We start from the raw sequence: 22818 nt of genomic DNA, 5'->3' as shown, positions 1-22818 counted from the left end.
TTGGACTGGAGATGATCTCAGAGCTCTTCTCCAACCCCAATGATTCTGTATATCTACGACCCATCCCCTCCTCCTCTCTCTCCCCTACAGATGAGGAAATCCCAAGCTGCAAAGAAGCAGCAGCAGAGACGACGAGCTCAGAGGAGGAACAGGAGCCTGGTTTCCTTCCTTTGGCCACCGCCTTCGGTCAGAGCCGGCGTGGTGAGAGCCCAACAGATGGACGAGCCCTACGGCGCTCCAGCCGCGGCTCCTTCACCCGCGGCAGCCTCGAGGACCTGCTGAGCCTTGACCCTGAAGCCTACCAGAGCTCCATGTGGCTGGGCACCGAGGACGGCTGGTGAGTCCCCGACATGTGAGGACCCACACGGACGCAGCTCAGCCCTTCAAGAGCCTCAACCCCGTGCTTTTTCTCTCTCCCACCTCCGCAGCATCCACGTCTACCAGTCGTCGGATAACATCCGCAACAGGAAGAACAGCATGAAGATGCAGCACGCTGCTTCCGTCATGTGCATCTTGTAAGGGGGCTTTGGGCTTGTTTGGTTTTCCATGGGGTGGTTTCAGGCTGCCCAGCAGTGCTTCTCAAAGCTTTCTTCTCCCCACAGGTACCTCGATAACCAAGTGTTCGTGTCGTTGGCCAATGGAGAGCTCATCGTGTACCAGCGGGAGCCAGGTGAGGCTGCTGGATGGACCCCAAAGCAGCGATGGTTTGGTCTCTGAGGGAGGGGTGCTTTGGGTGCTGGCACCCACAGGGGAAGCAGCAGACTGTGGAGGGCCATTCTCGAGGGATGCTGAATGAGCAGCCCCAAATACAGAGCATGGTGGTCTCTGCTCACCGGTGTCCCCAGGGATATCAGCTCATGTCACCACTCCCAATGTCCCCAAGCTTACATCCCCTATAGAAGGAGATCCATCAGCGTCTGGATAATGATGTTTCCAGACACCCCCTTCCCCCTAGCTTGGGGTTTTGCTGCTGTAGTGACCGCTCCATCTCCACATCATCCTTCCAGGTCCTTCTGGGACCCCTACAAATCCAAGACCTTATCCCTGGGCTCTCTGGGCAAGGAGGGCCGTCTTTGAGAGATGCTGAATGGGCAACCTCAAATTTGGAGCATGTGGTCCCTGCTTCCAAAGGACATCAACTGAGGACCCCACGCTTGCCCCACTTGCAACCAACTCTAGGGAACCTGCTTTAGCACGGGGGTTGGACTTGATGATCCCTTCCAACCCCTGTGATTCTGTGATGTCCCCTGCAGAGGATAGGTGATGGGTCAAGGGGAAATGGCTTCAAGATGTGCAGAGGGAGGTTTAGGTTGGATATCAGGACAAACTTCTTTACAGGAAGGGCTGTTAAGCACTGCAATGGGCTCCCCAGGGAGGTGGTTGAGTCACCATCCCCGGATGTGTTTAAAAACCCCTTGGATGTGGTGCTCAGGGACATGATTTAGGGTAGGATGGTTGGGTTGTGGTTGGACTCGATGATCTTTAAGGCCTTTTCCAACCTCAGCAATTCTACGATTCCACAAAGGAGGATCCATCACTCTGGATATAATGTTTCCAGCAAACTCTTCCCCCCAAGCTGGAGGTTCTGCTGCTGTCACAACCCTTGTATCTCCCCCCATCCTTACAGGTCGCTTCTGGGACCCTCAGAACTCCAAATCCCTCTCCCTGGGCTCCCCGGGCAGCCCTATCACAAAGATGGTGGCGGTGGCAGGGAAGCTGTGGTGCGGTTGTCAGAACCGGGTCATCGTCCTCAACACGGCCACTCTGGAACAAGAGGTACCACGGCAGGCGTGACGGCCACAGGGTGGGGACCACGCAGACGTCCCCTGGTGGCTGTGGGTGACACCGGCGTGGCTCTGTCCCCGCAGCACACCCTCCAGGTGGGGCAGGACAGCGGGCGCAGCGTGAGCTGCATGGTGAGCGCGGCGCCCGGCGTCTGGCTGTCGCTGCAGGGCAGTGCCCTGGTCCGCCTCTACCACCCCACCAGCTACGAGCAGCTGGCCGAGGCTGACATCACCCCCCCAGTGCACAAGATGCTCGCTGGTAAGCAAACCCAGCCCCTTTACCTGGTGCTTTCCCGTTTCCCAATCCGTGCGCGTCGCCTCTTGTTATAGCGGGCTTTGCTCCGGAGCCCTCGAGCATCAGGTAGCGCAAAGTGCTTCTGTACCATCCACATCCCAACCAGCTGCAAGGGAGCGAGGCCCCCTCTGCACTCAGCGGGTTCAACCTCTGCATTCTGCAGCCCCTGTGCAGAAAGGAGAGAGTGGCTGCAAAACCCTGTGCAGAAATCGGGATGCAGCTGCAAAATTCTTTAGAGAAATAAGGGGGCCGTGCAAAATCCCTCAGGGAATTAGAACAGCGGTTGCAAAACCCCGTGCAGGAATAGGGCAACCCATCAGTGGCTTCAGTATCCCGTTCAAAAGTGAGGTGGTGACTGCAAAATCCCATGGAAAACTACAGAAGTGGTTGCAAAGTCCCATGCAGACATAGGGCAACTTGTAGAAAATTCCATGCGGGAATCAGGACATCCCATGCAGAAATTGGGAGTCAGGTGCAAAATCCCATGCAGAAGTCACACAGCAGCTTCAAAAACCCCATGTAGGAACAGGGAAATCCCTCAGTGGATTCAATATCAGATGCAGAAATCGGGACCCAGCTGCAGAATCCCACGCAGAATCAGGACCTGGGAACAGAACCCCACACAGCAAATAGGACACGGGTCCAACACCCCACACCTCAACCAGGACCCAGGTACAGAACCACATACAGCAGTCAGGATCCGTGTCCAGGACCACATATAGCAGTCAGGACCTGGATCCAGAATCCCACAGCCTAATCAGGACCCAGATACAAAACCCCATACAGCAGTCAGAACCCAGGTCCAGAACCACATATAGCAGCCAGGACCCAGGTCCAACACTCTACAGCCCAACCAGGACCAGAGTACAGAACCCCATACAGCAGTCAGGACCCAGGTATAGGACCGCATATAGCAGTCAGGACCTGGATGCAGAACCCCACATCTCACCCAGGACCCGGGTTCAGGACCACATATAGCAGCTAGGACCTGGGTGTGGAACCCCATACAGCAACCAGGACCCAGATCCAGAACCCCATTCAGCAGTCAGGACCCAGGTATAGGATCGCATATAGCAGTCAGGAGCTGGATCCAGAATCCCACAACCCAACCAGGACCTGTGTCCAGAATCCCACAGCCTGATCAGGACCCAGATACAAAACCCCATACAGCAGTCAGGACCCAGGTCCAGGACTGCATATAGCAGTCAGGACCTGGGTACAGGACCCCATAACCCAACCAGGACCCAGGTCCAACATTCCACACAGCAACCAGGATCCAAGTACGGAACCGCATACAGCAGCCAGGACCTGGGTCCAGAATCCCACACCCCAGCCAGGACCCAGGTCCAACGCACCACAGCCCAACCAGGACCTGGGTCCAGAACTCCATACAGCAGTCAGGACCCAGGTACAGGACCCCACACCTCACCCAGGACCCGGGTTCAGGATCACATATAGCAGCCAGGACCCAGGTCCAACACTCTACAGCCCAACCAGGACCCAGGTACGGAACTCTATTCAGCAGTCAGGACCCAGGTACAGGATCTCATATAGCAGCCAGGACCTGGATCCAGAACCCCACATCCCCACCAGGACCCGGGTCCAGGACCACATATAGCAGTCAGCAGCTGGATGCAGAACCCCACACCCCAACCAGGACCCAGATCCAGAACCTCATACAGCAGTCAGTAACCAGGTCCAGGACCACATATAACAGTCAGGACCTGGGTACAGGACCCCATAACCCAACCAGGACCCAGGTCCAACATTCCACATCCCAACCAGGATCCAAATACAGCAGTCAGGATCCAGATCCAGAACCACATACAGCAGTCAGGACCCGGATCCAGATCCCTACACCCGAACCAGGACCAGAGTACAGAACCCCATTCAGCAGTCAGGACCCAGGCACAGGATCTCATACAGCAGTCAGGACCTGGGTACAGAAACCCACATCCCAACCAGGACCCGGGTACAGAACCCAATACATTAGCCAGGACCCATGTAAAGGACCACATATAGCAGTCAGGACCTGAGTCCAGAACCCCACACCCCAACCAGGACCCAGGTACAAAGCTCCATACAGCAGTCAGGACCCAGGCCCAACACTCCACAGCCCAACCAGGACCCAGGTACAGAACCCCATTCAGAAGTCAGAACCCAGAACCCCATACAGCAACCAGGACCCAGATCCAGAACCTCATACAGCACTCAGGACCCAGGTCCAAGACCACATATAACAGCCAGGACCTGGGGTACAGGACCCCATAACCCAACAGGACCCAGATCCAACATTCCACACAGCAACCAGGCTCCAAATACAGCAATCAGGACCCAGGTCCCAGGACCCCCCCCCCCACCCAGCCCCCAGATCCAACACCCCAACCAGGACCCATCTTCAACCCAATCCCTCCGTACCCACCCTCCCCTTCCTCGCTCCCCCCTTCCCCCCCCCCCCCCCCAGGTTCGGACGCCATCATCCGACAGCACAAAGCTGCGTGTCTGCGGATCACGTCTCTTTTGGCCTGCCAGGACCTGCTGTGGGTCGGAACCAGCGCCGGCGTCGTGCTGAGCCTGGCCATGCCTGGGAAACGAGGGGCGGAAGCGGCGCCCCCTCCGCTGGGTTTACCGCAGGGTCACACCGGGCACGTCCGCTTCCTCACCGCTATGGAAGTGCCCGAAGGATGCGAGCTGCGGGCGGGGGGTGCGTGAGGGGATGGGGGGTGGGGATGGGGGGTGGGGGGTGGGGTTTGAGTTTGGATATGGGGGGGCTTTGGGGATGGGGGGTTTGGGGTTTGGGAGAGATTGGGGTTTGGGTATGGGGGGCTTTGGGGATGGGGGGTTTGGGGTTTGGATATGGGGGGGTTTTGGGGATGGGGGGTTGGGGTTTGGATATGGGGGGGGTTGGGGATGGGGGACTTGGGGTTTGGGAGAGAATTGGGGTTTGGGGTTTGGATATAGGGAGGCTTTGGGGATGGGTGATTTGGGGGTTGGGGTTTGGATAGAAGATGCTTTGTGGGTTTGGATATGGGGGGCTTTGGGGATGGGGGTTTGGGGTTTGGATATAGGGGGGGTTTGGGGATGGGGGATTTGGGGTTTGAGTTTGGGTATGGGGCGCCTTGGGGATGGGGGAATTGGGGATATGGAGAGATTTGATTTTGGGGTTTGGATATAGGGAGCTTTGGGGGATGGGGGATTTGGGATTTGGATATAGGGGGGGGGTTGGGGATGGGGGATTTGGGGTTTGGGAGAGATTAGGGGTTGGGGTTTGGTTATAGGGAGCTTTGGGGATGGGGGGTTTGGGGTTTGGGAGAGATTGGGGTTTGGGTATGGGGGGCTTTGGGGATGGGGGATTTGGGGTTTGGACATGGGGGGGCTTTGAGGATGGGGGGTTTGGGGTTTGGACATGGGGGGGTTGGGGATGGGGGACTTGGGGTTTGGGAGAGATTGGGGTTTGGGGTTTGGTTATAGGGAGCTTTGGGGGTTTGGGGTTTGGGGTTTGGGTTTGGATATAGGGGGGCTTTGGGGATGGGGGGTTTGGGGTTTGGGAGAGATTGGGGTTTGGGATTTGGATATGGGGGAGCTTTGGGGATGGGGGGCTTGGGGTTTGGATATAGGGGGCTTTGGGGATGGGGGTTTAGGAGTTTGGGAGAGATTGGGATTTGGGGTTTGGATACAGGAAGCTTTGGGTTTGGGAGGTTTGGGGTTTGGGAGAGGTTGGGGGTTGGAGTTTGGATATAGGGGGGCTTTGGGGATGGGGGGTTTGGGGTTTGGATATAGGGGCACCTTGGGGATGGGGGTTTGGGTTCGGATATAGGGGAGCTTTGGGGATGGGGGTTTGGGTTCGGATATAGGGGAGCTTTGGGGATGGGGGTTTGGGGTTTGGATATGGGGGGGCTTTGGGGACGAAGAGGTTTGGGGGTTTGGGAGAGAGTGGGGTGTAGGGTTTGGATATGGGCCGCCTTGGGGAGGGGGGGTTTGGGGTTTGGATACAGGGGGGCTTTGGGGATGGGAGGTTTGGGGTCTGGATATAGGGGGATGGGGAGCTTTGGGGTTTGGGTTTGGCTCTAAGGGATGGAGGTTTGGTGGATGCAGGGGTTGGGGATGAGGTTTGGGGTTTGGATATAAGAGGCTTTGTGGGTTTGGATATAGGGGGGCTTTGGGGATGGGGGGTTTGGGGTTTGGGAGAGATTGGGGGTTGGGGTTTGGATATAGGGAGCTTTGGGGATGGGGGATTTGGGGTTTGGGATTTGGATATAGGGCGCCTTGGGGATGGGGATTTTGGGATTTGGATATAGGGGGGCTTTGGGGATGGAGGGTTTGGGGTTTGGGAGAGATTGGGGTTGGTTTGGGGTTTGGATATAAGAGGCTTTGTGGGAATGGGGGATTTGGGGTTTGAGTTTGGATATAGGGAGCTTTGGGGATGGGGATTTGGAGTTTGGATATGGGGGGGCTTTGGGGATGGGGAGTTTGGGGTTTGGATATAGGGGGGGTTTGGGGATGGGGGATTTGGGGTTTGAGTTTGGGTAAAGGGGCGCCTTGGGGATGGGGGAATTGGGGATATGGAGAGATTTGGTTTTGGGGTTTGGATATAGGGAGCTTTGGGGATGGAGGATTTGGGGGTTGGGAGAGGTTGGGGGTTGGGGCTTGGATATAGGGGGGCTTTGGGGATGTGGGATTGGGGCTTTGGGAGAGATTGGGGCTTGGGGTTTGGATATGGGGGGGCTTTGGGGATGGGGGGCTTTGTCATTTAGGGGGTTGGGTCTGAGGGTGGATGGGGGGGTTGGGGGGTGTTTGGGGGACGAGGGGGGAGTTTGGAGAATGGGGACTTGGGATTTTTGGGGGGGTTGGGATTGGGATTTGTATATTGGGGGCTTTAGGGGATTTGGAGATTTTGGGGGCTGGGGGGAGTTTGGGGTTTAGGCTGTGGGTCTGAGGGATGGGAGCGTGGGGAATGGGGGGGTTGAGGGAGTTTAGGGGATGGAGGGTTTGGGGTTTTGGGGGTATTGGGTTTTGGGGTGTGGATATAGGGGGGGCTGTGGGGGATGGGGTGTTTGGGGTTGGGTCTGGGGGGGGGAGGTTTGGATTTTGGGGGATGGGGTTTGGGGATGGCGGATTTGGGCCTTTGGGGGGGGGGGAAGGGATTGGGGTTTGGGGTTTGGATCTATGGAGGTGAAGGGGGATTTCACCCAAAGAGGGGTTTGGGTTTGAGGGATGGGGGTTTGGGGAATTGGGAGGGGTGGGGTTGTGGGGTGGGGTTGGGGAGGTGGGTTTTGGGGTTGCGGTTTTGGGTACGAGGGGGGCTTTTCGGGATGGGGGTGGTGGGTGCAGGGTGGGAGGTGAGGGGTTCGGGGTCTGGGGGGGATTGGGGACGGTTTGGAAGTGTTTAACATGGGGGGCGTGGATTTGGGATGGGAGGATCCAGATGGGGGAGGGGGGGGGGGGGGGTTTGGGGTGGGAGGTGTTAATTGGAGGGGGGAACGGCTAATTGGGATGGGAGGCAGTAATTAAGCAGGGAGGAGCGACTTGAGGTGGGGATGGGCCCATAGGGGTGGGCGGGGTTAAAGGCGGCAATGGGCGGGGCTAAGCGAAGGGTAGGCGGGGCTAGCAACGGAAGTGGGAGGGGCTACCCGCGGGTGTAGAGAGGGAAGAGCGATGTGGGCGGGGCTAGGTGCGAGGTGGGCGTGGTTAGCAGCGCAGTGGGAGTGGCTACGCTTGGGGTGGGTGGGGCTACCTCTGGCGTGGGCGGAGCTAAACGGGGGAGTGGGCGGGGTCAACCGCGGGAGTGAGAGGGGATGGGCGGGGATGTGTGGGGCTACGTGGGTGGGCGGAGCTACGGAGTGGGCGTGGTCAGTCACGTGGTGGACGGGGCTGTCTGTGAAGTGGGCGTGGCTAACCGCAGGATTGGGTGTGTGACCGCGTGGTGGGCGGGGCTAAGAGTGGGGCGGGCGGGGCTTAATAAGGATGTAAGAAACGAGGTAGTGGGCGGGGCTTTTTACCACGGAGGTGGGCGGGGTAATCGGGAAGGGGGCGTGGCTGTTTTGAGCGTGGGTGGGCGGGGCTGCGAGCGGAAATGGGCGGGGCTAAATGCGCTGTGGGCGGGGTTAAAGCTGCGAGCTGCGGCTGGGGGACGGCGGATCTCCCCCCTCCCTCCCCCTACCGCCCCGTCCCAGCTGTGCGGCCTCTTTGCCCTTCAGGCCCCGAGCAGCCGAACGATGCGGAGCAGCGCGACCCGACTCAGCCCCGCCTGGCAATGTCCAAAGCCAAAATGTTGGTCATCAGCGGCGGCGATGGCTACGAGGATTTCCGCCTGACCAACAGCAGCGAGAGCGTGGGGCGCGACGACAGCACCAACCACCTCCTGCTGTGGCGGGTCTGACCCCCCTCCCTCCCACCCACACTCACCATGCAGACCCCAGCCCCAACCCACGGACTCCCCCTCCTCCCCCCCCTCCCCCCAAACCCAGCCCAGCACGTCTCATCTCCAGCCCGGCTGCTCTCTGTGTGCTCTGGGGAAGGGTTGGGGGGGGACGCATCCACCCCGACCGCCGCTTTCGGGGGCGAGGAGATATGGGGTGGAAGTAGGGGGGGGGTGAGGGGAGGGGGGAGGGTTGGGGGGAGCCGTGCCCATTCGGACAGAGCTTTGGGATGGGGGTTGGGAGGGGAGGGGGGGGACACGGCCAGCGCCGCTGCCTTTCGCCCCGGTTTCATGTGTGCCTGCTTTGGGAGGTGGGGGGGGGGGGGAGGTGGGTCACCCCCTTACCCCACATCGGGGACCGCCCCAGGGATGGTGTGGGACCCCTCCCGGGCCCCCCCCCCCCCCGCAGCTAACGCGCTCGCTCCATCGCCAGCACCCAGACAACTCTGTTTGTTTGTTCGTTTGTTTTAAATATATATATATATATATTATATATATAAACAGCCTATTTATTCCTTTCGTTTTGACGGGGAGGGTAGCAAAGAGGTGGGGCTGTTGGGGAAGGAGGGGCGCGATGGGCTTAGGATGAAGTGTAGGGTTTAGGATTAAGGCTAGGGGGCTGTGCCGTCATCCCATCCCTAGAACTGAAGGATCCCCACAGTGACCGTGACCCCATCGACAGAGGGTTCCCCCCCCCCCCCCACTTTGTCACAGCCAGTGTCACCAATGTGCCACCGCCGCATCCTTGGCAGCCCACAGAAGGGTGTCACCAAATGGCCTCATGCAGCCCCACGCCGCAGGACTGGATGAAACAAGGGGGTGAAAAAGGGGCTTTTTGGGGGGTTCAAAGAGGATTTTCTCGCAGGCTGCAGGGATTGGAGAATGGGACACATGTGGGGGTGTCCCCAAATTGCTGCTGGTGGAGCTGGGGGGCACACACAGGGAAGGGGGGAACGCGGAGGAGAAGGGCAGAAATCAGGGTTTTATTCCACACTTTCCGTGGGGTTTTGCAGCCTGCTGGTCCCCAAAGTTTTGGGACCCCACAACTCCCACTGCTCCCCATTGTATCCCATAGTGAGATGGGACTGAGGCACCTCTGCTCCGTGCTGTGCCCTGGGGGACGTGGGGCAATGGCGCTGCTGCACTTCGTAGCATCCTCCAGACCAAACAGCCTGGACTCCCAAAACCTACGACTAGAACCTAAAACTCTCCCATTCTACATTCCCTCCCGGGCCCCCCCAAATTTTCCTGCTTTCATCCCACTGTCTCTTGTCGTGCCTTTGTCCCCATGGGGAGGTGACAACCACAGTGCAGACACACAGGGATGTCCCAGCCCCGGTGATTGATGGAGACGCTGCATCCATCTGTCCATCTGAGCAGGGGGTTTTGTGGGGAGGGATGGCAGCACGGGGTGATGCTCTGTGTAGTGTGGGGTTTGGGGGTGGCTTTGCTCATGTGGGGGCTCCCTGTCATTAAAGGTCATCTGTGTCAGAAGTACCTGAGCGTGGTCTCGTCCTTCACTTGGGGATGGGGACAGGGTGAGGATGGGGACATTGAGCAAGGAGAAAGGTGTTGGGATGGGGAGGTGGCGGTGGGGACATCATGGGGAAGAGCAAGAGGTTTGGATAGGGATACTGGGATGAAGATGGGGACTTTGGGGTGAGGATGAGGACATCAGAGTGAGGACACCCGGGTGAGGATGAAGATGTTGGGATGGGGACATGAGGATGAAGATGGAGATACTGGGATGAAGGTGGAGACGTTGGGATGAAGGTGGGGGTGTTGGGATGAGGATGAGGACGTTGGGGTGAGGAAGAAGACATTGGGATGGGGACATTGGAACGAGGAGGGGGACATCAGGATGGGGTAAAAGTGGGGGTGTCATGAGAGGGACACTGGATGACTTTGGAGCAGGAACATGAGAATGAAGATGGAGACATCAGAACAGGAACATTGGAGTGAGGATGAGGACATGGGGGTGAAAATGGGGACATATGACAGGGACACCAGTGTGAGAATGGGGATAGCGGGATGGGGACATTGAGGTGAGGGTGGGGACATCGGGACGGGGACATTGGGGTGAGGATTAGGAAAACAGGGCAGGAGCATCGGGGCAAGGATAGGGATATCAGGATAGGGACATCAGGGTGAGGATGAAGATATTGGGATGGGAACATTGGAATGAAGATGGGGACATCAGAAAGGGGACAAGAGGTTGAGGATGGGGACGTGGGGGTGAAGATGGGGACATTGGGATGAGGATGAAACATTGGGATGGGGAAAAAAGAGGTGAGAGAATGGGGACATTGGGTGGGAACATTGGAGTGAGGATGGGGACGTTGGGGTGAGGATGGGGACATTGGGTGGGAACACTGAAGTGAGGATGGGGACACTGGGGTGAGGATGAGACGTATGGGGACATTGGAGTGGGAATGGGGACATTGTATGGGACACTGGGTGAGGATTGGACATTGGGGTGGGGATGGGGACATTGGGTGGGGACATCGGAGTGAGGATGGGGACATTGTATGGGACACTGGGTGAGGATTGGACATTGGGGTGGGGATGGGGACATTGGGTGGGGACATCGGAGTGAGGATGGGGACATTGTATGGGACACTGGGTGAGGATGGGACATTGGGGTGAGGATGGGGACATTGGAGTGGGGATGAGATGTTGGGGTGGGGACATTGGAGTGTGGATGGGGACATTGGGATGAGGATGGGGACATTGGGTGGGACACTGGGTGAGGATGGGGACATTGGGTGGGGATATTGGATGGGGACCTTGGATGGGGACATCGGAGTGAGGATGGGGACATTGGGGTGGGGATGGGGACATTGTATGGGGCACTGGGTGAGGATGGGACAATGGGGTGAGGATGGGGACATTGGGTGGGACACTGGGTGAGGATGGGGACATTGGGTGGGAATATTGGATGGGGACATTGGATGGGGACATCGGAGTGAGGATAGGGACATTGGGGTGGAGACATTGGGATGAGGATGGGGACAATGGGGTGGGGACATCAGAGTGAGGATGGGGACTTTGGGTGAGGATGGGGACATGCAAGAGGTGGCCACCATGGGGACACCACCGGGACAAAGGAAGCAGATCCGGACCCACCGAGGGGCTCGGCGCGGTGTCCCCATCACGGCACAGCTTCCCCGAGGGGTCTGGGGACAGGGTGACATTCAGCACTGCAAACAACGGGCTGCAAGCACCCCGGGGTGCCCTCACAGAGACTCCACGCAAGGCAGAAGAAATCCTATCTTTCCCAACTCTCTCTGCAGCGCCTCCCACGCCAGGATTTCACTTTTTTCCTCTGTTTTGCCCCCCAAAAAACCCCTTTGGGGGGGCGCTCCATTTCCCCCTCCCCTCCAAACCCGCCGGCAGGGGGCGCTGCGCGCGGGAGGGGCGGGGGAATCCTCCGAGCGTGGCGCTGACGTCATCGCGGGATGGGCGGGGGGGAGGGGGATGGGGGAAGCCCCGCATTGTGACGTCACAAGGGAGGGGGGCGTGGCTAGCGGGAGTAGCGCGCCCGCGGGAGACGGAGCGTTCATTCATAAAGAGCGGCCGCCCAGCCTCAATGGGGCGCCCCCGTGGGAACCGCGTCGGTGTCACCCCCGCGTCACCCCCGCGGTGAGGACAGGTAAGGGGTGACGTTTCTTATCCGGGTTGATCTGGGGTTGATTATTTGGGGGGGTTGGAGGGCTCGGGTGATGCGTCTATGAGGAGCTATAATACAAATTAGGGGAGGTGGGAGGGGGGGCGAGGATTTGCTGCTTCAGCTTTGTCCCCAAAGTGTCGCTGTGTGAGGCAGCAGCTGGAGATGCCCCCCCCCCAAGCGGCCCCCCGGCTGCAGCCGCGGTGAGGATATAGAGCAGAAGAGGAGTGGAGAAAGTAGGTTATGGAAAACTCCACGGTGGCCATCTGGAAAAATAGGAGCTGGGATTTGGTTTTGTTTTTTTTTCCCCTCTTGCTTTAATCTGGTGGTGGAAAATCGCAGCGTTTTCAGCCCTGTTCCCTCTACTGCTGGGATGCTGTGAGCGGGGGTGGCTTCCCAAATTGGGGATTGGCACTACGGTGCCTCTGGGATCGCTTGGCTCTGTTCTGAAAGTCAATGAAGGGTTGTTATTCGTTCCCACAAACCTAGTGTTGGGTTTTGGTGGCAGAGTTGTGACGGCGTTGGGTTTCAGCTGGACAATCCCCCCTTGTGCTGCCCAGGTGGCCAAGCTGCTGTTCCCAAAGTGTCCCCATACAGTCGCTCCTTGTTCTCTGTTATCTCTGGGAGCAATCAGCTGAAACCCTAAGCTGCGTGTGGAGGGGAAACCCTGCCTTGAATCCCTGTGGGCACGCTTAGCTTGTGGGCTGGGTTAAGGGAGGGGGCCCTTAAGGGCTTGTTTTATTTTGGGGTACAAAAAAATCCCATCCTGGGGCTTGCAAAAGTTGGGTTGTCCCCCACCAAGCAGCCAATTGTGACGCTGGATAATTGGTTTCTACTTGGGGCATCCCATCATCCCCATATGAAGCCTGGTGTAGGGAACCTGCTTTGGCAGGGGGGTTGGACTCGATGATCTTTGGAGGTCCCTTCCAACCCCTGGGGTTCTGTGGTTCTGTGAAGTGGGGCTGAGGTCCTTTGGGGCAAGTCCTGCTCCCGGAGTTTTCAGAGCTCCTCCAAATATATCCCCAGTGCCAGAACTCTCCAAGCTTCTTTGTGTCTGTTGGCTTTGGAACGACGGCATGAAAAGCATGGGGCCAGCTGGATGCTCCCCAGATCCCAGCAGGCAGGGCTGAGGGGGGAAGGGGGCAATCACTTATAAGTGCTGATGCTCAGACCTGCCCCTATCCCACCCACCGTTGTGCCCCTCATCCCCTCCATCCCATCCCCTGCTGGTGCACAAATCCCCTCATAGCACCCCAAATACCTCAGGGTGAGTGCTCCCCATCCCATAGGCATCACCACACAGCCCCAAACACCTCTCCCCAGGAAGGATTTAACAGCCCCACACGAGGCTGTTGCCGGTGCTGGGACACGTGGCACCAGTGAGGGGTCACCGGAGGGTGCTCAGCACGGGGATCTGCATTGCAGCACCACGTGCTGCTGCCTGCTCCTGTCCCTGGCTTTTCCTCTCCCTTCCCAAATTGTGGCTGTCTGTGGTATTTGAGGTTTGAGGTCAGTCTGGGACTGTGTGCTGCTGTCTCCGAGCTTTGAGCTGCTCTCGAGCCTCCTTTCTGCCCCCATGGTGACTGGGAGGAACTGGGGCACAGCTTGGTGCCCTCGCATCCTGACACCAGCCTGTAGCCACCCCCATCGCGCAGCAGCTGCATCCCAGATGAGTGATGCTGCGTGCTAATTGCTCATTCATTCAATTTATAAACCACTCCAGCACATAATGGCTCCTTATCAGCAGCGTCACGTGGGGCAGCTTTATGGGGATGCCCCACTACACCCAGGGGCATTCAAGGGATTTCCCACTTCATGACAGAATCGACTTTAATTATTTTTCCACCCGTCCCCAAGCACGCACAGCACACGAGTTGTGCCTGCAGGGTGGTGAAGCTGTTGGTTCTTTTTAGCAGTGGGTTGCTATGGGGGGCCACCCACCCCAAAAAGGCTTTGGTCTTTGGGTTTATTCAGTCGAAGGACCCGTCACTGGGTCAGCATCATCAGAGAGAACCCGCTTGCTGGGTTGGCGTTGTCAGAAAGAGCTCATAATTGGGTCAGGGTTGTCAGCAAGGATCCATCGTTGGGTTGGTGAAAAGGATCTGCACATTGGGCTGGCATTGGTGGAGAGGACCCAGCGTTGGGCCGATGGAATGGACCCTCTCATTGTGTTGGGGTTGGTGGAAAGGATCCATCATTGGTATTGTCAGAAAGGACCCGCTTTTTGGGTTGACGCCATCAGGGAGAACCCACTCATTGGGTTGGCGTTGTCAAAGAGAAGTCATAATTGTGTCAGGGTTGGCGGAACGGCCGCTTGTTGAGTTGGGGTTGGCAGAGAGGATCCATCATTGGGTAGAAGAACTGGATCTGCTCATCGGGTTGGCGCTGGTGGAGAGGACCCAGCGTTGGGTCGATGGGACGGGCCCTCTTGTTGTGTCAGGGTTGGTGGAAAGGATCCTTTGTTGGCATTGTTGTAGAGGACCAGCTGGTTGGGTTGACATCATCAGAGAGAAGAACCTGCTCGCTGAATTGGCATCACCAAAGAGAAGCCATCATTGGGTTGGAGTTGGTGGAAAGGGCCGCTTGTTGGATCAGGGTGGCAGAAAGGATCCATCATTGGGTAGAAGAACTGGATCTGCTCATCGGGTTGGCGCTGGTGGAGAGGACCCAGCGTTGGGTCGATGGGACGGGCCTTCTTGTTGTCTTGGGCTTGCTGGAAAGGATCCCTTGTTGGCATCTCAGGGAGGACCCACTTGGGTTGGCATCATCAAAGGGAGCCCGTTGTCGAGTTGGGGTTGGTGGAAAGGGCCGCTTGTTGGGTCGGGGTTGGCAGCAAGGATCCATCATTGGGTTAGCAGGAAGGATCCATCATTGGGTCACTGTCAGCAGAGAGGACGCATCGTTTGACTGGCCCAAAGGATCCTCTCATGGGGTTGAGGTTGGTGGAAAGGATCCATCACTGGTGTCAGCAGAGGGGATCCATCGGTCGGGTCGGTGTTGGCAGAATCTGCTCACTGGGTCGAGGTTGGCTGAAAGGCTCTTTGGGTTGAGGTGACTAATTATTATCATTATTATTATTATTTGCTTGCTTGGAAATACATTTTTAATTGTGTGTGTATGCATTTATTTCTCTTTGCAGTGACGCTCTGGGGCTGGGCAGTGCTGTGCAGGGGAGGATGCCGATCATTTTGCTCCGGAGCAGGAAATATCCGTGCTGAAGGTTTGCAGCATCTGTTCCTTCCCCCGCAGAGCTTCGGTGCCTCCGGTCCCAGCAGATTTTGGGACGTGTAGAGAAGGGCAGAGCTGCACTCAAAGGCCTTTAATAGGATTTGGGGCATAGTGATGTCCTGAGAGCATTGGATGAGCGTTGCCTGATATAACAACAGCATTGCCCAAAGCAAAACCAAGCATCCTGGGATATGGAGGGAGATTTGTGCCCCCAGATAATTCTCTCCTTTGCAGCACTGGAGGTAGAAGAACTCAGAGGTTTGGGGGTTTGCCCCTATGCGTGCACATGCCATCCCAACGATAGCCCAGCAATGCTGATTTAGATGTTGGGATTTTCCACCGTTCTGTTTTATTTTGCCAACCCTGATGAATTTCTGAGCGCACACCGGGGCCCTCGCCAAGGATTTCACCCCATTCCTGGGGGAACTTCCAATCAGCTTTTAATGATTTGCCTTCAATTAAACGCAAGGAGACGGGAGGGAGTGCGCTGAGCTGCACCGATGGCGCTGGGGGCACTGGAGCCGATGGCACTGGGAGAGAAATTGGTGTTCAGCTGCCATCAGATTTAGCAAATCCTCTGCAGGAAGGGAGTGGGATTGCGTGAGCGGCCCTAAAATGGGAGGTGTGAGTGCTGGATTCCTACTGAGCTAAAATTGGGTTTCCTTTGGGCGCTGAGCCGCTGTGGGCTGCGATTCCACTGCTCCCAAAGGGGCTCCTGTAAGATATTGGGGTGTTTTTTTGGTTGCAAGGGTGTTTTGGTCTATTGTAAGGATGGCAAATGTTGGGGTAAGGATGCAAAATATTGGAGGTTTTGGTCCTGAAGGCGTTGGGTTTTTTTCTAGCACAAGGGTGCCACATATTGGGGTAAGGATGCAAAATATTGGGGCTTTTTGGTCACGAGGTTGTTTTGTTCTATTATAATGGTGCTTAATGTTGGGTTTTTTTTCTAGTTGTGGAGGTGCTTTGCTCCTTTTAGAAGGAAAACCTCAAGGCTTGGGAAGTAATCCCAAACCCAACTGTGCTGCTTGGCAGCGCTGCAGCAAATGGGGCCAGGGGAGAGCATTCCAGCTGTGAAATAACCCAATTCCTCCCCTCTCACAGGGTTATTTTCCAGCTGACTGCTCCCTTGCAAAGGCTGTGCTAGTGGATAACCTCCCAAGTCCCCCTATGTGGGCTTTTTGGGCCCCAGACCCAAAAGCCCTTGCTGTCCCCTGTGCAGGAATCAGGGAGGAGTGACACCGTTTCCTTGTGCCGTGTCCCCACAGGTGGCCCCAGTGGCTGCAGAGCTTGGGCATGTGCTGGTGGCTCCTCGCTGTCCTGGGGGTGAGTACAGCCTCATCCCATCCCCCTGCACGTCTCATCTCGGTTCTTCCAATTCTAAAACCCCAAATGCCCCCCAAATGTCCCATTTTACTCTGGGGGTGTCCCGTGGGGTTTTCCCATCCTGGGATTGCCACTGTCCTCCACCCCACGTGGCCCCAGTTCCAATGTTGTTTCTAATGGCTGTGCATCTGCTGGGCTGCTGCAGAACTGGGGTGGTGTGCATCTGCTGCAGTGCATGCGGTGTTCTTGCAGCCATCCTCTTGCTGCTGACAGGTTTGCATCAGCTGCAGTGCACGGAAGGGCTTTGCAGCCCCCCCCCATTCCTTGCCACAGGTTTGCACTCACCATGCTGCACACAGTGGGGGTTTGCACCACCCACCCACCCATCCATTGCTCGTGATCAGTCTGCACCTACCGTAGTGCGTGCAGTGAGTTTACATCCACCCTGTTTCAGTTGTCCCACTGCTTGTGGTGCATTTGCACCTGCCATAGGGCATGCAGTGGTTTTGCATCCCTCCCATTGCCTGGGACCTATTTGCACCCACCACCATTGCGCGTGCAATGAGTTTGCACCCACCCCATTGCTTGCGAGTTTGCACCCACCGTGGAGCATCCATCCCACTGCATCCATCCCGTTGCATTGTGCATCTGCACCCACACCATGATGCATGCAGTGCTTTTGCAGCCATTGCACTGCTTGTGATGCGATTGCACCCACCATAAAGCCTTGCTTCCATCCCATTCCCAACAGCACACACAGCAAGCTTTGCTTCCATCCCGTTGCTTGTGACAGCATTGCGCCCACCACGATGCACGCAACGGGATTGCACCTGCCCTGTCCCTCACAATACCTTTCATCCTGTCCTTTGCAATGCATTCTCCCCTGCTGCACCCTGCTGAACACCCCTCTTCTCCCCCAGGTGCTGAGCAGCCCCTGCATGGGGACCACAGCCTGCGAGCTGCTGCGATGCCCACCTGGAGAGGAACCCCTTGGGGTGAGTGTTGCCCGTGGGTGATGCCCCCATCCCGTGCCATGCAGCCTGCACCCCTTCACCACCCTCTTTCCCTCCCTGTAGACGTGCAGCACAGCACAGAGCTGCCGCCCCTGTCCCCCTGGCTCTTCCTCTGCAGGGGATGCACCGTGCGCCTGCTTGCACGGGTGAGCGTGGGGTGCCGTGCAGTGGGGAGGTGGGGGGGTTTGCATGGATACCCCTGTGCTCATCTCACCGTATCCCACAGGTTTTACAGCCCTGATGGCCATAGGGAGCCCCAGGGCCGGTGCCTGCCCTGCTCTGCTGCGCCCCACGGCACCCCGGGGTGCACAGGTGGGTGCCGTGGGGTGGTGCGGTCAGCTGTGGGTTTTGGAGCGTGGGGGTGATGGATTTGGGGTGGAATAGGTTCAATGTTTATGGTGCCAATGGGAGAACTCTGCCAAATCCAGCTCAGGAAGATTCAGTGCCAAAATAATGCGGTGATGGATTTGGGGTAGGAGTTGTGGTTGTGGCACCAATGATGGAACCCCAAAATCCAGCATGGGTGAAATGTGGTACTGAAATAACGTGGTAAAGGAGTGAGCGTGGCACTGGGATTCGTGGCACCAATGGGGGGACATCAGCAAATCCATCCTGGGAGGAGAATATGATGCCAAAATGACATGGTGATGGATGTGGGGGTAGGAGCTGTGATGGCACCGATGGGGAAAATCCCCCAAATCCAGCCTGAGGGAACGTGGTGCCGAAATACTGAAATGATGGAGTGAGCATAGGATCAATGCTCATGGCACCAGTGGGCAAAATCTGCCAAGTCCATCACAGGAGGAGGATTCGGTGCCAAAATAACCCAGTGATGGATTTGGGGTGGGATAGGAGCAATGCCCATGGCACCAACGGGAGAACTCTGCCAAATCCAGCTGAGGAAGATTCAAGTGCCAAAATAACCCAGTGATGGATTTGAAGCAGGATTAGTGCTCATGGCATCAATGGGGGGAATTTTCCCAAATCCAACCCTGACTGCAGGCCAACGGCGAGCCAGGAGCGTGGTGACACCTCGGGGACCATTGGGGACCAATGGGACATGGGAGCTTCAACCGGAGGAGGCGGCGGCGGCGCAGTCGGCCGTGTTGGCCATCGTCCCCGTGTTCTGTGCCATGGGGTTGCTGGGCATCCTGGTGTGCAACCTGCTGAAGAAGAAGGGCTACCACTGCACAGCACACAAGGAACACGAGCACAACACCAGCGGTGAGCCCCACTCCCATGCACCCAGTATTCTGGGGTTGCCTCTGGTTGCCGTTGAACCCAAGTGGTTTGGGACCATAAGGGGATCAGAATGTGGCCCAGTGATGACGTTGGTTTGAGGTTGGTGTGAGGCGTGACCCAGCTTCGCCACCCTGAAGCCAACTTGATCTGCTCGAGCCCATCCCCGTGGCGTCTGGTCGCTCACATCTTGTCCCAGTGGTTGGAGCATCCCCATGTCATCTGGTCACCATGGTGTCCTGTGGCCACGGTGGGCATGGGAACCCATGGAGAGCATGGGGCCCATCCCCAAGGGTGTCTGGTTGCTCTTATCTTGTCCCTAGGGTTGGAGCATCCTGCTCATCCCCATGGCATCTGCTTGCTCCCACGTTGTCCCTATGGCCATAGGACATCAAGCCCATCCCCGTGGACGCTTCTCTTCATGCCTTCTCCATCTGTCCCCAGGTCCCAGCTCCATCTACCAGATTGAGGATGCCAATGAGGACACCATCGGGGTCCTGGTGCGCCTCATCACAGAGAAGAAAGGTCGGGAGCCCCCCGGGAAGGGGGAAGGGGCCCCCCAATGGCCAGGGAAGGTTCTGCCACCCCAGGTGGCTCCTGGTGACTCTCTCTGTGCCCCCACCTCCAGAAAATGCTGCAGCGCTGGAGGAGCTGCTGAAGGAACATCAGAGCATGCAGCCAGCACCAGCGGGTTGCAAACCTGCCTACAAGTGAGAGACTTCCCCCCTCAAACCCCTCTGAGTCCCTCCAGCCCCACTGAACCCCCACACGGCTCTTGTCACTCCTTGTCCCCCATAGGCTGCACCTCCTGCCTCAGTTTCCCCCCTCCTGCTGCCACCAGCAGCACCTGCACACAGTGCATGGCCCGGCTCCCCCTTCAGACCCCCCCTGCACCCGATGCAGCCAGAGGAAGTGGCCCCAAGTGCTGCCATCCCCCACAGCCACCAAAGCCACCAGACCTGCCGGTGAGATCACCATTCTCTCCATAGGAAGGTGAGCACGTGGAGCTGGGGGGGGGGGGTTGGAATCCCATTTGTCCACCCCATATCCCAAGGTGGGGTGGGCTCACAGAGTGCCCCCATGCAGATTTCGGGTGTCCCGGATCCCCGAGCAGAAGCCAAGTGTTGGAGGTGATTCTCTCCCCACCAGCACGAGGCCGTCGTGGCTGAAAAGCACTGACAGCCACCCTGAGGTGAGGGATTGGGGGACAGGATGTGGGTTGGGAACAACCCTGGGGTTGGGGTCACGGTGGTCAGTGGGGGCCCGGGAGTGGTCACCTTTTTGGGATCCTTCTTGGAGAAATCAGTGCGATGCTGTGTTGGGATTGGGAGGTGTTAACTCTGAAGCCTAATGAGGGCACTGACAGTGAATGCTCTGCAATTGAGGGTGTGGGGACAGCCCTTCGTCCCCAGGCTGTTCTGGGGCTCTCCAGCACAGTGAGAACTTCAATATTTATTGGAAAAAAATAAAATAAAATAAAGAATCAGATGTGAGTGACCAAAAAGTGACCAAAAAGGGGTATTTATGGGATGGCAGAGGCAATGGGGGCCAAACGCAGGGAGATGGACGTCACATCCCTATGATCACATCCCCTTTTGCTCCCAGGGCAGCCCCTCCGCAGCCCGGTTTGGGGACAGCACTCTTGCCATGTGACACCACCAGAGGCCAGCCCTGATGCAGGGTGAGGGGCTCAGACACTGCACCACGCGACCCCCGGGCACCACGTGGGGCGATGGCAGCCGAAATGTCCCTGGGACAAGGAAGGGCTGTCCCCCTGATCCATGTCCCCACTACGGTGGCACCAGGATGACCAGGGCTCTGCCCGTTGGGCCCTTCATGGCGGTCAGGCGATGGATTCTTAATGGTTTGGGTTTTTTTTTTAATCATTTGGGGTTAATTTCTGGAAATGAAGTCACTAAAGCATGGGACACGAGGAGCGGTGACCCCTCCCTGTCCCCAGCATCACTGCTGGCAGCAGCTTGGCACCAGCTCCCTCACCCCCCCCCCCCCCCCTTTCCCCTGGCGCTCCATTGCCCCTTCCCCATATTTATTACCCCTCCTGGATTTTCCCAGCCCTTTGATGCTGTTTCTGTTGTATTTTCTTAATTTTTTTAATTATTATTATTTGAAGCCTCCTGGCTCTGTTGCTGGAGAGGTGGTCGTTAATAAACGAGCTCTGTTTTGGGCAAAGAAGATGGGGGTTTGGTGCTTTTATTCTCTCTCCCCTCTTTCTTCCTCCACCCCCAGTGGGGACACCTGGGCATGGGAGGGGGCTCTGCCCATTTGGGGACACCCTGACCACCCCCAAAAAGGGGCCACAGCATCATCGTGGGGTTTCTAGAGCAGCTGCTGCATGAGGTATATGGGATGTCCTCCTCCATAGCATGGCGACAGCAACCACTGATGGCCCAGGCTGTGGCACTGCCACCTCAAGTGCCCCTGTGGTCCATAGGCCACAATCTATCCTCATCTGGAGATGCAGATGGTCCCTTGTCCTTTAGAGATGTCACTTGACCCAGAGGTGGCCTTGTGGTGGCAGTGACACCCAAAGGATCCTGTGGGGCTGAGCAAAGCAGCAGGACAGCAGTGGTGGCCTTAGAAGGAGATGTGGGACCACGTGGGAGCTGATCCTACATCGTGCCCATGGCTCTGCTGACCCCACAGACAGCAGCACCCAGCTCTGTGCCTCATGGTGCTGAGGTTGGGGACAAAGGCAGTGCTTGATGGACACCTTCTTCATCTGCTGAGCTGCAGGGATGGAGATTAAATGCTTGGGGAGCATCACCATGCAGCTCCCCCATCATTCTTCCCGTAGGCATGTCCCTAACCCTATCTCAAGCCTACAGGACCATGCTGGACCTATTGGGACATGGGTCAACTCGTGGGTTGGGGTCCCTCAAGGCTCACTAACTACCTGGGGGCAGTTGGCCACATTGGGATATGGGACAACCCACGTGTTGGGGTCCCTTAAGGCCTGCCAACCACCTGGGGGCAGATGGCCATGTTGGGACATGGGATAACCTATGGGTTGGGGTTGCTCAAGGCTCATTTAACCACCCGGGGGCAGTTGGCCACGTTGGGATATGGGACAACCCACGTGTTGGGGTCCCTTAAGGCCTGCCAACCACCTGGGGGCAGATGGCCATGTTGGGACATGGGATAACCTATGGGTTGGGGTTCCTCATGGCACCCACCAACCACCTGGGGGCAGATGGCCATGTTGGGATATGGAGCAACCCAAGGGTTGGTGTCCTTCCAGCCCCACCAATGATCTGGAGGCAGGTGGCCATGCTGTGACATGGAACAACCCATGCTTTGAAGTCCCTCAAAGCCTGCCAACCACTTAGGGGCAGATGGCCATGTTGGGACATGGGATAACCTATGGATTGGGGTCCCTCAAGGCTCATTAACCACCTGGGGGCAGTTGGCCACGTTGGGATATGGGACAACCCCTATGTTGGGGTCCCTTAAAGCCTGCCAACCACCTGGTGGCAGTTGGCCATGTTGGGACATGGGATAACCCATGGGTTGGGGTTCCACATGGCGCCCACCAACCACCTGGGGGCAGATGGCCATGTTGGGATATGGAACAACCCAAGGGTTGGGGTCCTTCCAGCCCCACCAATGATCTGGAGGCAGGTGGCCATGCTGTGACATGGAACAATCCATGCTATGAAGTCCCACAAGGCCTGCCAACCACTTGGGGGCAGTTGGCCATGTTGGGATATGGGACAACCCCCGTGTTGGGGTGTCCCTTAAGGCCTGCCAACCACCTGGGGGCAGATGGCCATGTTGGGACATGGGATAACCTATGGATTGGGGTCCCTCAAGGCTCATTAACCACCCGGGGG

At 57.3% G+C, this 22818-nt stretch overlaps 2 protein-coding genes across 2 annotated transcripts in view; both read left to right on the top strand.

Annotated features, from left to right (window-relative positions):
• ARHGEF17 (Rho guanine nucleotide exchange factor 17) overlaps positions 1-8514 on the top strand; it is a 38143-nt gene extending 29629 nt beyond the window's left edge. Inside the window, exons 15-21 of the mRNA XM_048941784.1 lie at positions 91-337; positions 429-515; positions 603-670; positions 1628-1776; positions 1869-2043; positions 4544-4783; positions 8277-8514. Of these exons, the coding sequence (XP_048797741.1) occupies positions 91-337; positions 429-515; positions 603-670; positions 1628-1776; positions 1869-2043; positions 4544-4783; positions 8277-8458 (1148 nt within the window). The 3' untranslated portion in view covers positions 8459-8514. The remainder of the gene's footprint in view (positions 1-90; positions 338-428; positions 516-602; positions 671-1627; positions 1777-1868; positions 2044-4543; positions 4784-8276) is intronic.
• Positions 8515-16517: 8003 nt separating this feature from the next.
• Positions 16518-21143, top strand: RELT (RELT TNF receptor). Its single transcript, XM_048942267.1, has 10 exons — positions 16518-16715; positions 17636-17710; positions 17792-17874; positions 17955-18040; positions 18731-18952; positions 19412-19492; positions 19596-19677; positions 19766-19960; positions 20054-20159; positions 20573-21143. Exons 1-10 carry the CDS (start codon positions 16686-16688, stop codon positions 20618-20620), a joined length of 1008 nt encoding a protein of 335 aa, XP_048798224.1. The 5' UTR covers positions 16518-16685; the 3' UTR covers positions 20621-21143.
• The last annotated feature ends 1675 nt before the right edge of the window (positions 21144-22818 follow it).

Source organism: Lagopus muta, chromosome 1, assembly GCF_023343835.1.
Source record: "Lagopus muta isolate bLagMut1 chromosome 1, bLagMut1 primary, whole genome shotgun sequence".
Taxonomy (NCBI): Eukaryota; Metazoa; Chordata; class Aves; order Galliformes; family Phasianidae; genus Lagopus; species Lagopus muta.
Note: the sequence above shows the minus strand (reverse complement) of the source record. Positions and strands in the feature narration are given on the sequence as shown.